This window comes from Calonectris borealis, chromosome 17, assembly GCF_964195595.1.
Source record: "Calonectris borealis chromosome 17, bCalBor7.hap1.2, whole genome shotgun sequence".
In the NCBI taxonomy this organism is placed as follows: Eukaryota; Metazoa; Chordata; class Aves; order Procellariiformes; family Procellariidae; genus Calonectris; species Calonectris borealis.
In genome coordinates this window covers 16,156,867-16,168,269 of record NC_134328.1, presented here as the reverse complement: position 1 = coordinate 16,168,269, position 11,403 = coordinate 16,156,867, and the positions used below count along the sequence as shown (strand labels likewise).

Genomic DNA, 11,403 nt, shown 5'->3' with positions numbered 1-11,403 from the left:
AGGGAGTCCCTGGCACTTTCCTGCTTGTGTATGCTCTGCTCTAAGCTCGATGGCTGACAGGCAGCCTGAATTTTCAGAGGGACTGGCTGGAGAGGCTCAGGAAGAGGGGGAAATGCTGCAAATAGAGGAAATTCTCCAGAGGCTTGGACCTGGAAGAGGTAGGGATTACAGATACTGGTGGGAGTTGTTAGCACTTGGCTCTGGAAGCGATGGGGTTTGAAGTGAGCTCAGAGCTAGAGCAAAGCAAGCTTCAGGTGCCACGTCTGCAGACATGACCCTGTGAGGGGGACCTGCAGGATCAGGCTCTTTCCGGGAGGTAACTAGAACCTGGTGGGGAAATTCTGTCTGTCCTCACAACAGCTTTCAGCCTCACTTAAAATCCCTCTTCTCTTCCTAGCCTTTAACTGGGGTGATGCAGCATTCAGGGGACCCCAGTAAGGCCTCTGAGCTTGAGGCTCCTCACTGCAGCTCTTGTGCTGACAAGCAGTGCAGGAGCATTTGCAGTCCCATCTCTTGTGGTATCGCTCCCCTGTTCCAGAGTGAAAAACAAGTATTTCCACTGGCTTTTCAGCATGCCAGACAGACATTCAACAGAGACCTTGGAGATGTTTAGAGAGGAGCGAGCAGCCACATGAAAGCAATGGAAAACGTGCTCGCAGCCCCTTTGAGGGCTGTGCTCCTCTGGAGGCAGGGATCCCAACAGGATCCTTCGCTCAGGGCTTTCACTTTACAGGGTGCAGCCAAGTCTCCCAAGAAGGAAAAGATTCAAAGATGCTGACAACTCGTTTAAGCCTCACGAGTCTTGTGGCGAATGGGATTATTCAAGCCAGGCTTGGGAGGGAACAGTGTCCTCGCGGTAATGCTTAAAAACAGCTTCAGGATCTGAAACCAAAGCTGGCCAAGGCCCTCTGGCTCGTGCACTGTGAACAGGAGCCAGCTAATTACCAGTTGCTGTTGCCTTTCTTCTTGTATTACTGAAAGGAGTTGAGCGTGGGTACAGCTTGCTGACAATCCTGAATTGGGTATGGAGAGTCCCAGGCAGAAGGAGCCCCTCAAACCAAGGGGGAAGTACCATGTCTCAGGGCCATTTCTTGTGCCATTTTCTGGAATAACACCAAGGAGAGCTAGTGAGGGGAAAGCCACTGGGTAAGGAGGTTTCTCAGAAGTAAAGATTCACTTATAAGGTGTTTAAAAGTGCTGGGATTGGGAGCAAGAGACTAGATTAACTGGTGGCAGAGAGGCACTGACCCGCCTGCCGTGCTCCTGAGTGGCTTCAGGGATGCTCAGCTCCCAAACCTCGAGCTAAGGCCACATGAGATATTTCCTTTACTCACAGAGCAAACCAAGCACTAAAACCGCCCCAGCACGGGGTGGAGATGCGGCGGGGCTGTAGCGGTGCAGGCTCGGCACTCGTGAGGGAAAACCTGCCAATAACAACCAAATAATAACAATACCGACATTCCTGAACAAATGAACTCTCTCTGGTCTCTCTCAAAAATACATTTTCTTGAACTGTATTTCCAGCTTGGCAAACAAAACTAAATTTACTGACATGAGTTTCCACGCAGTCATGCCACTAGGAAGGAAACAAGCAAAAAAAAAAAAGCCAAGAGAATTTTTTTTGTTTGTTTAAAAAATATTTTCAGTAAAAAGAACCAGTGCTCCTTCTTTTTTCTTTGAAAGGGATGGAGAGAGAAGGAGGGAAAGGGGTAGATAAATAGGAAACCACAGGCTGTTCTGGGTCAGGAAAAGCAAAGACTAGCGTTGGTCTTCTGCAGCAGGGCCGAGGTGGGCGACGGGATCCCAGCGTTGGCTTCGTTTCAGCGTGGAGGGCAGGGGCTGCTGGCAGAATTCTGGGCGCAGGGGCTCCAGTAAACCATTCCTCGTGCCATACCAAAATACACAGATAGTATATATCTTCCCTGCGACATCTCCCATCCTGCGTGGAGCCCGGCCTGGGCGCTGCTTGGTGCCAGGCTGCTCCCGAGGGACGCGGGCAGACCCCTGGGCTTCTCCCCGCTCGCGGGGCAGGCGTGGGCCAGCCGGGAGCCGGCGCTTTCAGGGGTCCCGGAGCCTGGGGGTTTCTCAGGAGGGCAAATAATACCTGCACGGCCCACAAGCGTTTTTCCCTTCACTGAGGTCTGTGAACGGAGGATGCAGGATGCTCTGAGTTTGGAGTGACAAGGATGTGGTGCCCCAGGGCTGGACCGGTGCCGTGCGATGGGGACCGGGCACTCCGGAACGGGGGCTGGCAGAGGGGGCAGCTGCTGGGCAACCCCTGCCCACCCTCCAAGTGCCTCCTCATGGCACCACCGCTGCTGGGGTCCCGTCTGGCCCCTCCAGCGCCCCTTAGGCAGCTTTGGAGATGGGGGGCCATGGCCCCCGGGTGCTGCCTGCCCTCTGCCTCCATCTGGCCCCGGCACGGGGATCAAATCCGCCGGGAATGCAAACGGGGGCTGCAGCGCTGCCCCCCGCCCCGCAGGCCACTGCAAACAGTCGGAGCAATGTAAACCTGACAAGTTTTTATATGTACAGAGACGCTTGTCAAACCCCCCCCCCGCCCCTCAAGTCCCCCAGTAAAAGCCAACAAAAAAAAAGCATTTAAAATAAAAAGTTAAAAAAAAAAAAAAAGAAACCAACAACAATTGACCTCCCCCCCACCCCAAAAAAAAACCCCAACCCAGTCCCCAACTGGGTCTCAGGTGGGAAATGGGGACGTGCTGTGTCCCCACGTGTGACGATTAGGGGATAAAGTGACCTCTTCAAAACGGGGTGCGGGTGGAGCCGGGGAGGGGGAGCCGGGCCCCGGGTGCTCTCCCGCGCTCCCGCGAGCTTCCCCGGCTCGCTCCGGCCAGCGGCGGGGACGGGGCAGGGGTTCAGTAGTACGAGCCGGCCCGGGCTGTGCTGCCGCAGTGGCACCAGCCCCGGGGACAGTCCTGGAAGGTGGCCCAGAAACCGGGGTGATGGTTCATAGGTAAAAAGCTAAAAACTTGGGGGGCTGGCAGGGAGGGCGGCAGAGGGGAGGAGGCACCGAGGCCCCCCCCGGCCGCCGTGTCCCCGCTGGCGTCCCCGTGACTGGCAGGCGCCCTTAGGACTCCGAGGAGGAGCGGGAGACGCTCTGGAGCAGCGATTTGTATATGGCAGAGTTCAGGAAGCGAGGGTAGGAGTCTCTGTGCATGAGCGTGTAGATCTGGAGCTGCGCGTCGTCGAAGGTGTGCGAGGACGGCTCCTGCATCTTCCGGTTGATGACCTCCCGCACCCGCGAGTCCAGGCTCACCTGGGCGGCAGGGAGAGAAACGGGGGGGGTTGAAGGACCCCCCAGTGACAAGCCCCCAGCCCCGGCACCCACCCCTGCACCCCTGTGCAAGCTCTCGTGGGAAATTGGGTATCGATGTGGCACCTGGGCAGCCGTGGGGAGACCGCGCTGTGCTCCACCCCGGAGTGTATTTGCACTGGAGCCAGGGAGTTTTGGAGAGAGTTTCAGGGAGGAGCCGGGAGGTCTCTGGGTCCTCCCCGTGTCCCCTTGCTGGGCACGGGGAGGTGGGTCGGGGTGCTCCCTCCCTGGGTGCCCCCACTCTGGGGATGCTGTGAGCTGGGACGCAGCATCTCAGCCCGTTGGTGCCCTCGTGAGGTTTCGGCCCTGCAGCACAACCCGGCCCGTGGTCCCGCTGCCGGCTGCGTCCCAGGGGTTTTGGGGGGCCGGGGGTGCCCTCCCCACCGCCATCCACAAGCATAAAGCAAGCCCGTTATCCTGCCAAACTCATCCCCACCCACCCACCCCATCCCCAAATTGCCGCAGGGTTGCAGCAGCAGCCGGGACAGAGCCCTTTCCCTAAAAAACACCCCCCCAGCCCCATTTTAGCCTGAGCCACCCCCCGAGAGCCGCAGGAGGGGCTCTGCCCCGTACCTCCTTGGGCGAGAGGATGGAGATGTAGTCCTCGTAGATCATCCTGGCCTTCTCGTCGATGGTGTGCTTGTTGCACTCGTTTTTGAGCTCCTCGCACGCTAGCCAGAAGAGCATGTTCTCCTCGCTGTACTCAGTCCGCAAGAACTCCCGGAAGACGTTGCGACCCGCCGGGCTCTTCATCAGCTTGTCGAAGGACTGTGCCCAGCCCCGCACCTCCTCCGGCGTGGGTTTGGTGCTGCCGGGTCCCGGCGGGGAAGGCAAGGGGACAGCGTTACAGCCAGCCGGGGAGGGCTGCGGGCTCCCCGCCGTGTCCCTCCCCACGTGGCTCGGCCGTGCTCATCCCCGGTCCCGTCCCGGAGGGACCGTGCCCGAACGCATCCCCCGTGCTCACGCCGAGGCTGTTCCTGCGTGGGCTCTGGTTATTACGGAAGCTTTCGGAGGTCACTCACGGGGTCTGTCCCGGCTCCGCTTGGCCGGGCTGGAGCGTGGCCTTGCTTTCAGCTGAATTTTCCAAGCTGAGACGTATTTTGGTGCTGGCTTTGCACGAACCCAAAAGGGAGCAAAAGCCCTTCCCTTGCAGAGCAGCAGCTCTGAGCTGCCCCGGCCGGGGAGGGACGGACCGGTCCATCATCCCTGACGGCTGGGGAGGGAGCGAGGGAGGCTGCTCCCCAGGAAACACTCATTACCTGCTAAAGCAGGCAGGAGCAATCATTATCAGTGGCTAATTAGCATGTCTGACCTCTAACCCTGCTGCACCAGGTGCTGCAGAGAGCACCCACAGCTGGGCTGCAGGCAGGGGGTCGTACCTGTCCCGCAGGGAGCGGGTGCTCGGTGCAAGGCATCCCCAGAGCAGGGTGCCTGCGGGAGGAAGCTCTGGGACATGGCCTGAAAGCTGCCGAAGTCCTTGTGTGCCTCAGTTTCCCTTTGCAAGGGGCCCAAGGGCCAGAATCGCAGGGGGCTGCAGCCTGTGGCTCCGGGCTCCCCGTTTCTCAGAGGGAACCAGGGACGTGCTGCTGGAAGCAGCACCAGGAACCCCTGAGTCCTGGCACCCTGATCCTGGGTGCACCAGCGGGCAGGATGCAGGGCTGGGTGCCACGGAGGGTGGCAGTGGGTGCCGTGCCGTGCTGTGCCGTGCCGTGCCGGTCCCCCTGGCTCACCCCCCCCGCAGCGCTGCCCCTGCACTCACCACGCTTCACAGTTTGGGATGGTCTCCAGTTTGGTCTCCCGGGACGCCCTCCACGCTCGCTCCCGGTCCTCGTTCCTAACAGGGAGACAGAAAGGTAGTCAGGGGCGTTGGGGACGCACCCAACCCCCATCTTGACCCCCTGACTGGCCATGGCCACCGAATCTCCTCCGCGGGCACCAGCACCCCCCCAACCAACTCCTCCCTGGGCACCCAGCCCGCGCCGGCACCCGCTGCCCCGGTGGCACCCCGGCTCCCTTGTGCAACTTTGCCGTCATCGTGCAAGGGTGTTTCCTGCGCTCCGGCCCCGGCCCCGCTCCAGCGCCCGGGACGTGTGCCAGGGCCGAGCCGGAGCGGCCGCAGGGCCGGGCAGCAGCAGCCGGCAGAGGTCAGTGCCGGCTCAGCCCACGGCAAAGCCGTTGTGAACCGCCACGATTAAACACCAATAAATAAATAAATAGGCTGCAGGGCCCAGGGCTGCGGCCGCCGGAGCTCAGCACCGCGGTGCGCTCGGACCCCGCACCCGGTTATCACCGTCTCCGGCCGGTGACGGCCCCAGCTTGCCCAGGACGCCGGTGCCGGGGTAGGTGGAGAAACGCGAAGGGCCGGACCCTGCACCCCACCTGAGCGCGGAATGGAGGTGCCGGGGCTCGGGGGTGCCGCGTCCCCTGTCCCCCCGTCCCTCGCCCCCGGGGGTGCCGGCGGCACCAGGGGAGAGCAGCCTCCAGCCAACTTCCCTTCGGCCCTCGAGGCCGACCGCAGCGCTTCCTGCTTGCAACACCGTCCCTCGCCGCTCGCACACCATTAAATGTGCAAACTTCTCCCCGGCAGCGCGGGCGGCTGGGGTGGGCGAAGCTACGGGCACGTCCCTGCCCACGCCGCCCCCGGGGCTCACTGCCCGGCACCCCGGAGCCCCAAAATGGTTGGCACTGCTTGCTCCAGGGTACAGGAGGGATTTCTGTCCCATCCCTTGCAGAGACAGAGGAGGGACAGAGGGAAGGGTCACCCTGCCACAGCCAAATGCCACGAGCCCGGGGCAGCGCCCGGGAGGGAGCTGTTGGGCAGGCTGCGAGGAGAGCCGCTCACCCCACTCGCTGCCTTGCAAATGCGAGGAAACGAGAGGGGATCAGCGAGACGGGGCCCCAAGGACACAGCGGGGGTTTGCACGGGGCTGATGCATCAGTGCCAGGGATGCACCGTGGCTTTGCACAGGGCTCAGCTCCAGGGTTTGTTGCTCCTCCAAGCTCAGCGCTGCCGGTGGCCATAAAGCCCAAAGCTGCTGCAAAGCCCAAAGCCATCAGCAACCTCAGAGTGGGCTGATGCTGAGGATGGAGAAGAACAGATGGGCTCTTCAAACTGCGTTCTCCAGAGAATACGGAACTGGGGATCCTCGGAGAGGACGGGAGATGCAGCCACAGGCAAGCGGCTGGTTACGTCCTTGGCTTTGGGCAGTGCTGGGCGGCCAGGGCCGGACTCTGCACCCACTGCTCCAAGGCAGAGCTGCCCGGGAGGGCTCCCTCGGATGAGGGCCATCCACCTCGGGCAGGGCACTGCAGCTGTGAGAAGGCAGCCGTGACGCTGGGCAGGGAAACCCAGCTCTCCTCCTGCCCTGACCTGCCGGAAACAGGCAGCAAAATCCTCCTGCCTGCACAGCGCTGCACCCAGGGGTCCTGCTGCCCGGCCTCGTCGCCCTGCCCGGGCGCAGCGGGGTGCCCGGGGAGGGCGGGTTGGGGAGGCGGAGGTTGGGCAGCTCGGCCGAGCACCGGGCTGTGCCACCGGTGCTGCCCACAGCTTCCCCCGCGCAGCCCGGCCGGGGACGTCCAGCCCCAGGAGAGCCGTTAGCCCAGCGCCGGGGGGGGTTTCCCGGTGCCGCTTTCTGCTCCATATATTTTAAAAGATTTGGCCGTCAGGCAGGAGTCACGGTGCACCGGGGCTCGGCTCGGGCTCGCGAGCTCGCTAGGCTCCGTGCAGAGGAGAGCAACGCGTCGCGGCACCACTGATGCCCATCTGCCCGTTGCTAACCGCGGCACCATTCGGCTTTTGAACCCCAACCCAACGCAAGCACAGAAGCAGCCCAGAGGCTCGTGGTGCTGCGTGGGTGCCGGGATCTGCACCGAAGGGCTGCGGAGCACCCAGGGGTGGGGGCTGCCGCAGGAGCCCCTCTCCCTCGAACCCAGGCGCCTGCTTGGGCAGCAGCCGTGTCCAAGTGCTTGGTGCCGCACGAAGCACGGAGGACCAGCAACACCTGGGCGACCCTCCCATCTCCCCTCCTTACGGGACCCTCGGAGAGCGGACGAGGAGGCGGGCGGGAGCCTCGGGCCGGGGCGGGCGGTGGGACGTACCATGAGCAACTGCAGCAGCAGCACCAGCAGAAGCAGCAGGCGTTGGGGCGGTGGTTGCTGGCGGGTTGCACCGTTGTCGGAGAAGTCTCATGCCGGGACATCGGAAGGGGTGTCTCTGCGGACGCGGGTCCTGCGTACTGAAAGGGAGGAGGGCAGGGAGCGGGTGAGCGAGCTGCCGGTGATTACCTCCCACCATGTGCAAGCACCCGGAGGTAAAGGAGGGACCCCCACGCAGTGACTTGCTGGGATTTAGTTTTGGCTCCCACTTGCCGTCCCGGCCACCAGCCAGCCCCGAGATGGTCACCACCTCACCTGCGTCCCAGCCTCATACACGGTGGACGGGGTTGGGTCGTGCTTCGGGGGCTCTTCTGCTGCTCTCCGCTCCTCCCAGCGCGCGGGTGAGCCGTGCCGCCGACACCCCCCGGCTAACGTCCCTGCCGCCTCCTGGACGGAGCCTGCGGGGAGGGAGAGGAGCGGCACCGCGTTACCTTCGCAGAGGGACCCCCCGCCTTCGAGCAGCTCCGAGGGGGGCTGCTCCACGCCGGGGAAAGCCCTTCTCAGGCAGCGGGCTGGGGCACGGCGGGCAAACAGAAAGGGTGCAAGAAAAGGAAGTGAGAAGGAAAGGAGGAGGGGAAACACGGGCAGATGCTCTGCCAGCCCCACGCTTCGCCTGGGACCCCCTCCCACGCTTTGTCGGGGCCGGGCAGGGCGTGGGGCTCAGCACCGGCCTCGCGTGCCCCTGGCCGTGCCCCGTGCCGTGGGGAAGCGCGGCCGGACCCCCCCGGCGTGTTTGGGCCTGGGATGGGGAAGTCGGAGCCGCTCCACGGCATCATGTGAGTGGAAGGAAATGGGGTGTGGGGGGGGAGCTTTTTCACAGCTCCCGGCACTAAACCAAAACTTGCCCCGTGCCAAGTGTTGGCCGAGCCCAGCGCTCTGCACCACTGCTGCAGGACGGTCCCCCCGCGCGGGCAGGCCTGCCTGTCCCTGCCTGCCTGCCTGCCCCACCGGCCCCGCCTGGAGCAGGGATGCTCCTGGGCAGGAGCGGTGCCGGGGCTCCGCACAGCGAGGATGTGGTCACGGCCGGCTCTGCCCCCCTGTGCCCCGCCGAGGGCGGCGGGCAGCAATCACGGTCCTTCCTCTGCCAGAAGGAAGGAACGGGAGTGGGGGGCTGCGGGCAGGGAGAGCCCCCGGCCGCCTCAGCCCCAGCATCCCTGTCTCGAGCTGCCCCAGGTCTCATCACCTCGGGTCTGAGTCCTGCCGCGGACTCAGGAGGAGGACGGAGCCGGGGTGCGGGTCCCAGCTGGGGACTGGGCTGTCCCCAGAGCCCCCCCCGAGCCCATGGCTGCCCCCGTGGGTGCAGCCCCCCCGTCCCCAGCATGGCCATCGCCCAGCAGCGCTTTCCGTGAGCTCCTCGCCTGGGCCCTTGCAAACCCTCCCGCTGGCTCCCATCGCTCCCGCAGGAACGAAAAAGGAGAAAGTCTGCGTTTCGCTCCCAATTATCCCTATTTATAGCCCCGAGTGCTGGCAGGATGGCTGTGACCTTGTCACCCGGCTCAGCAGCAGGCTCCGCTGCCTCTTGCACCGCGCTGCCCTCAGGTCCATTTAACCCCCCTTCTTCTTTCCCCTTCCTTTGCTTCCCCCAGACCGACCGTCTTCCACTCCCGGCGGCCGCTCTTCCCCCTGCCCACCCACGGTGACATCCCGCTGCCGAGCCCACTCGCCCCGCGGTGCCACGGCCACGCTGCCGTGCCCGGCGCTGCTGGGGGGCTGCAGCCCCATGGCGGGGCGGGGGGAGCCGGGCTCCGGGCACGGCTCCCGGCGGGGCTGCGGCACTAATTACAGCAAGCGGTGACGAGGCTGTGGGAATGGGGCGAGCAGGAGGAAAACCTGAAGGCTGGGAAAACCCTGCCTCCTCCCAGCCCGCCCCGGCTCTGCCGCGGCCCCGGTGTGCGGAGAAGGCGGAGGGAGGGTGGCCAAGGGACAGGGACCTGGGGACAGCGTGTGCCATGGTGCTCCCAAGCACTTCACTGCTGCAGCTGGTGCTCCACCTCGGCCAGAGCAGACCCGCAAGGGGCTGAGCCGAAACGCCCCGGAGAGGCAGCGGGACGGAGCGGCATCCCCCAGCAAGGAGCATCCCATCCCCATGCCTGCAGGGTGCACCCAGCACCCGGCCAGGAGGCAGGATCAGCTCACTGCCCATCCCAGGCACCCATGCGGGGCCATCCCAGCTGCGTGGGCTGCGCCGAGGGGGACGCGGAGGAGAAGGGAGGCGTGGGGCTGCAAACACCCCCCTGGCCCACGGCACCGAAAAGCAATGCTGCTGTGCTCTGGCTTTGCACCAGAAGACACTGCCGGTGTGCTCTGGATTTGCAGGGCCGGTTTCCCTGCCCTGTGCACCCCTTAACGCCCCCGTAGCTCCCCACCCCACCACGCCGGCGGGGGCCGCGTGCCGTGGGGCCGTTTCCGGCTGCCCCGGGGCCGGGCACCGCTGCGGGGCTGGCGGGTAAGGAAGTCCCGGCGGGCGGCAGAGCCTACGAGCGCCGGAGGGAAGGCGAGGGCGCGCGTGCGAGGCTGCGAAAAGAGGAAGGCTGACAAAAAGGGGACGTTTCCCCAGCAGAGAGAAGAGACGCCCCAAAAGCCACCCTCGCCTGAACCCCGTGAGCTCCCCGAACCCCCCGTGAGTCCTCGCTGTCGCTGCCCAGTGCCCGGTGGCTGCAGCACCCGGCCTGGGAGTCCCCGTGTGCTGGGCGTCCCCGGGCCGTGCCAGCTCACGCGCCTGTGACGTCCCCGCCAAGCCTGGCACCGCCCCGTCCTCTCCCCGAACAGAGAGGGGACCCCCCACGCAACCAGACGAGACGAGCGCTCCCCAAAATCACTTTCGAAGGGAAACCTCCCCTTCCACTGGGCTGCTCCTTGCCGGGACGCCAGGTCAGCCCCGTCCCGCGCAGCCGCACGCGAAGCGCCCTGTGCCCTGCTCACCCCGGGCGAAGCAGTTGCCAAAATCACCCTGTGCCAGCTCCAGCAGGAGCGTGGCATCGCGGTGCCCGCATGGGCAAAGCCAAGGCGATGGCAGACACTAGCCACGGGGATGACACCCCTCCGTGCACTGCACGCTCCCTGAGTGCCCTGGCGGGGGACGATGCCCTGAGCAGCGTGGCATCCCCCTCCGGCCACCCCCGCCTCTGCAAAGTGGGGCACAAACCAGCGCCCAACCCGGTGCAGGGGCACCCCCGGCGCCGAGCCCCCGGCGTGCCCACCCGACCCCGTGCCGTGGCTGGTGGGAGGACCTGGGGGGACACGGGGGGAGCCGCCGGCGGCGCGTCCGTACCTGCAGCCTGGCCATCGCGCGGTGGCGGCGGGCGCCAGCCAGGGTGACCCCGGCTGGCTCAGGGGGTGCGCGGCATCGCCAGGACCGCCGGGTCTGAGGGCAGGGAGGCGGGAGAGAAAAGAAGAGAGAAAGAGAAAAGAAAAGCGGCCGAACACATCCTCTCACAGGAAAGGGAGTGGTAAGGGAAGTGGCAAACTCAACCGAAGAGTTCAGACCTTTTTTGGGAAAGCCCCGGCGGGGCCCGGCTGCTCTCCTCGCCGTTCCGCCGCGGGGCCGGCCGCCCCGGCGAGGTGGGAGCGGGGCAGAGCGAGCCCCGCCGGCGGCCGAGCTGGGTCGTGCTCCTGCTTCCCACCCCTCGGATGGATCCGGCAGCCGCCGCAGGCGCGAGAGCAGCCGAGCCAGGGCTCCCCGGCCGGGACGGGCACCCGCTGCAGTGCCGGCTACAGCTGGGCATCTCGGAGATAGCCTGGGCACACCGGCGCTGGAACAGCCCCGTGGCCAAGGAATCGGCCAGCGCAGCTCCCCTGAGGAGCGATGGGCAGGATACGTTCCGAAGTGGTGCCCGGCACCCGGCCAGGGCCGCTTCCAAGGGACGGTGCTTTCTGCCACCCCAGGTGTCCCCGGGGCTCCGGCGCTGCCCGCA

The 11,403-nt window shown here is 64.9% G+C and overlaps 1 protein-coding gene across 2 annotated transcripts; it reads right to left on the bottom strand.

Moving 5' to 3' along the window:
- Positions 1 to 2,975: 2,975 nt before the first annotated feature.
- RGS19 (regulator of G protein signaling 19) lies at positions 2,976 to 11,055 on the bottom strand. 2 transcript variants are annotated; one of them, XM_075166761.1, is made up of 6 exons: positions 10,976 to 11,055; positions 7,745 to 7,887; positions 7,433 to 7,569; positions 5,094 to 5,168; positions 3,908 to 4,142; positions 2,976 to 3,277 (listed from the first exon to the last, which is right to left on the bottom strand). In XM_075166761.1, exons 3-6 carry the CDS (start codon positions 7,531 to 7,533, stop codon positions 3,089 to 3,091), a joined length of 600 nt encoding a protein of 199 aa, XP_075022862.1. In that variant the 5' UTR covers positions 7,534 to 7,569; positions 7,745 to 7,887; positions 10,976 to 11,055; the 3' UTR covers positions 2,976 to 3,088. The 2 variants fall into 2 exon arrangements, with proteins under 2 accessions (XP_075022862.1, XP_075022861.1); XM_075166760.1 differs by lacking the exon at positions 10,976 to 11,055 and adding an exon at positions 10,761 to 10,905.
- Between the last annotated feature and the right edge of the window lie 348 nt (positions 11,056 to 11,403).

Excerpts from the sequence above, each read along its gene's own strand:
- RGS19 (XM_075166761.1), bottom strand. The coding sequence starts at position 7,533 with ATGTCCCGGCATGAGACTTCTCCGACAACGGTGCAACCCGCCAGCAAC. Across the intron at positions 4,143-5,093 it reads ATCCCAAACTGTGAAGCGTG|CACCAAACCCACGCCGGAGG; the intron begins GTGAGTGCAGGG and ends GGGACCCGGCAG. Across the intron at positions 3,278-3,907 it reads CCATCCTCTCGCCCAAGGAG|GTGAGCCTGGACTCGCGGGT; the intron begins GTACGGGGCAGA and ends CCTGCCGCCCAG.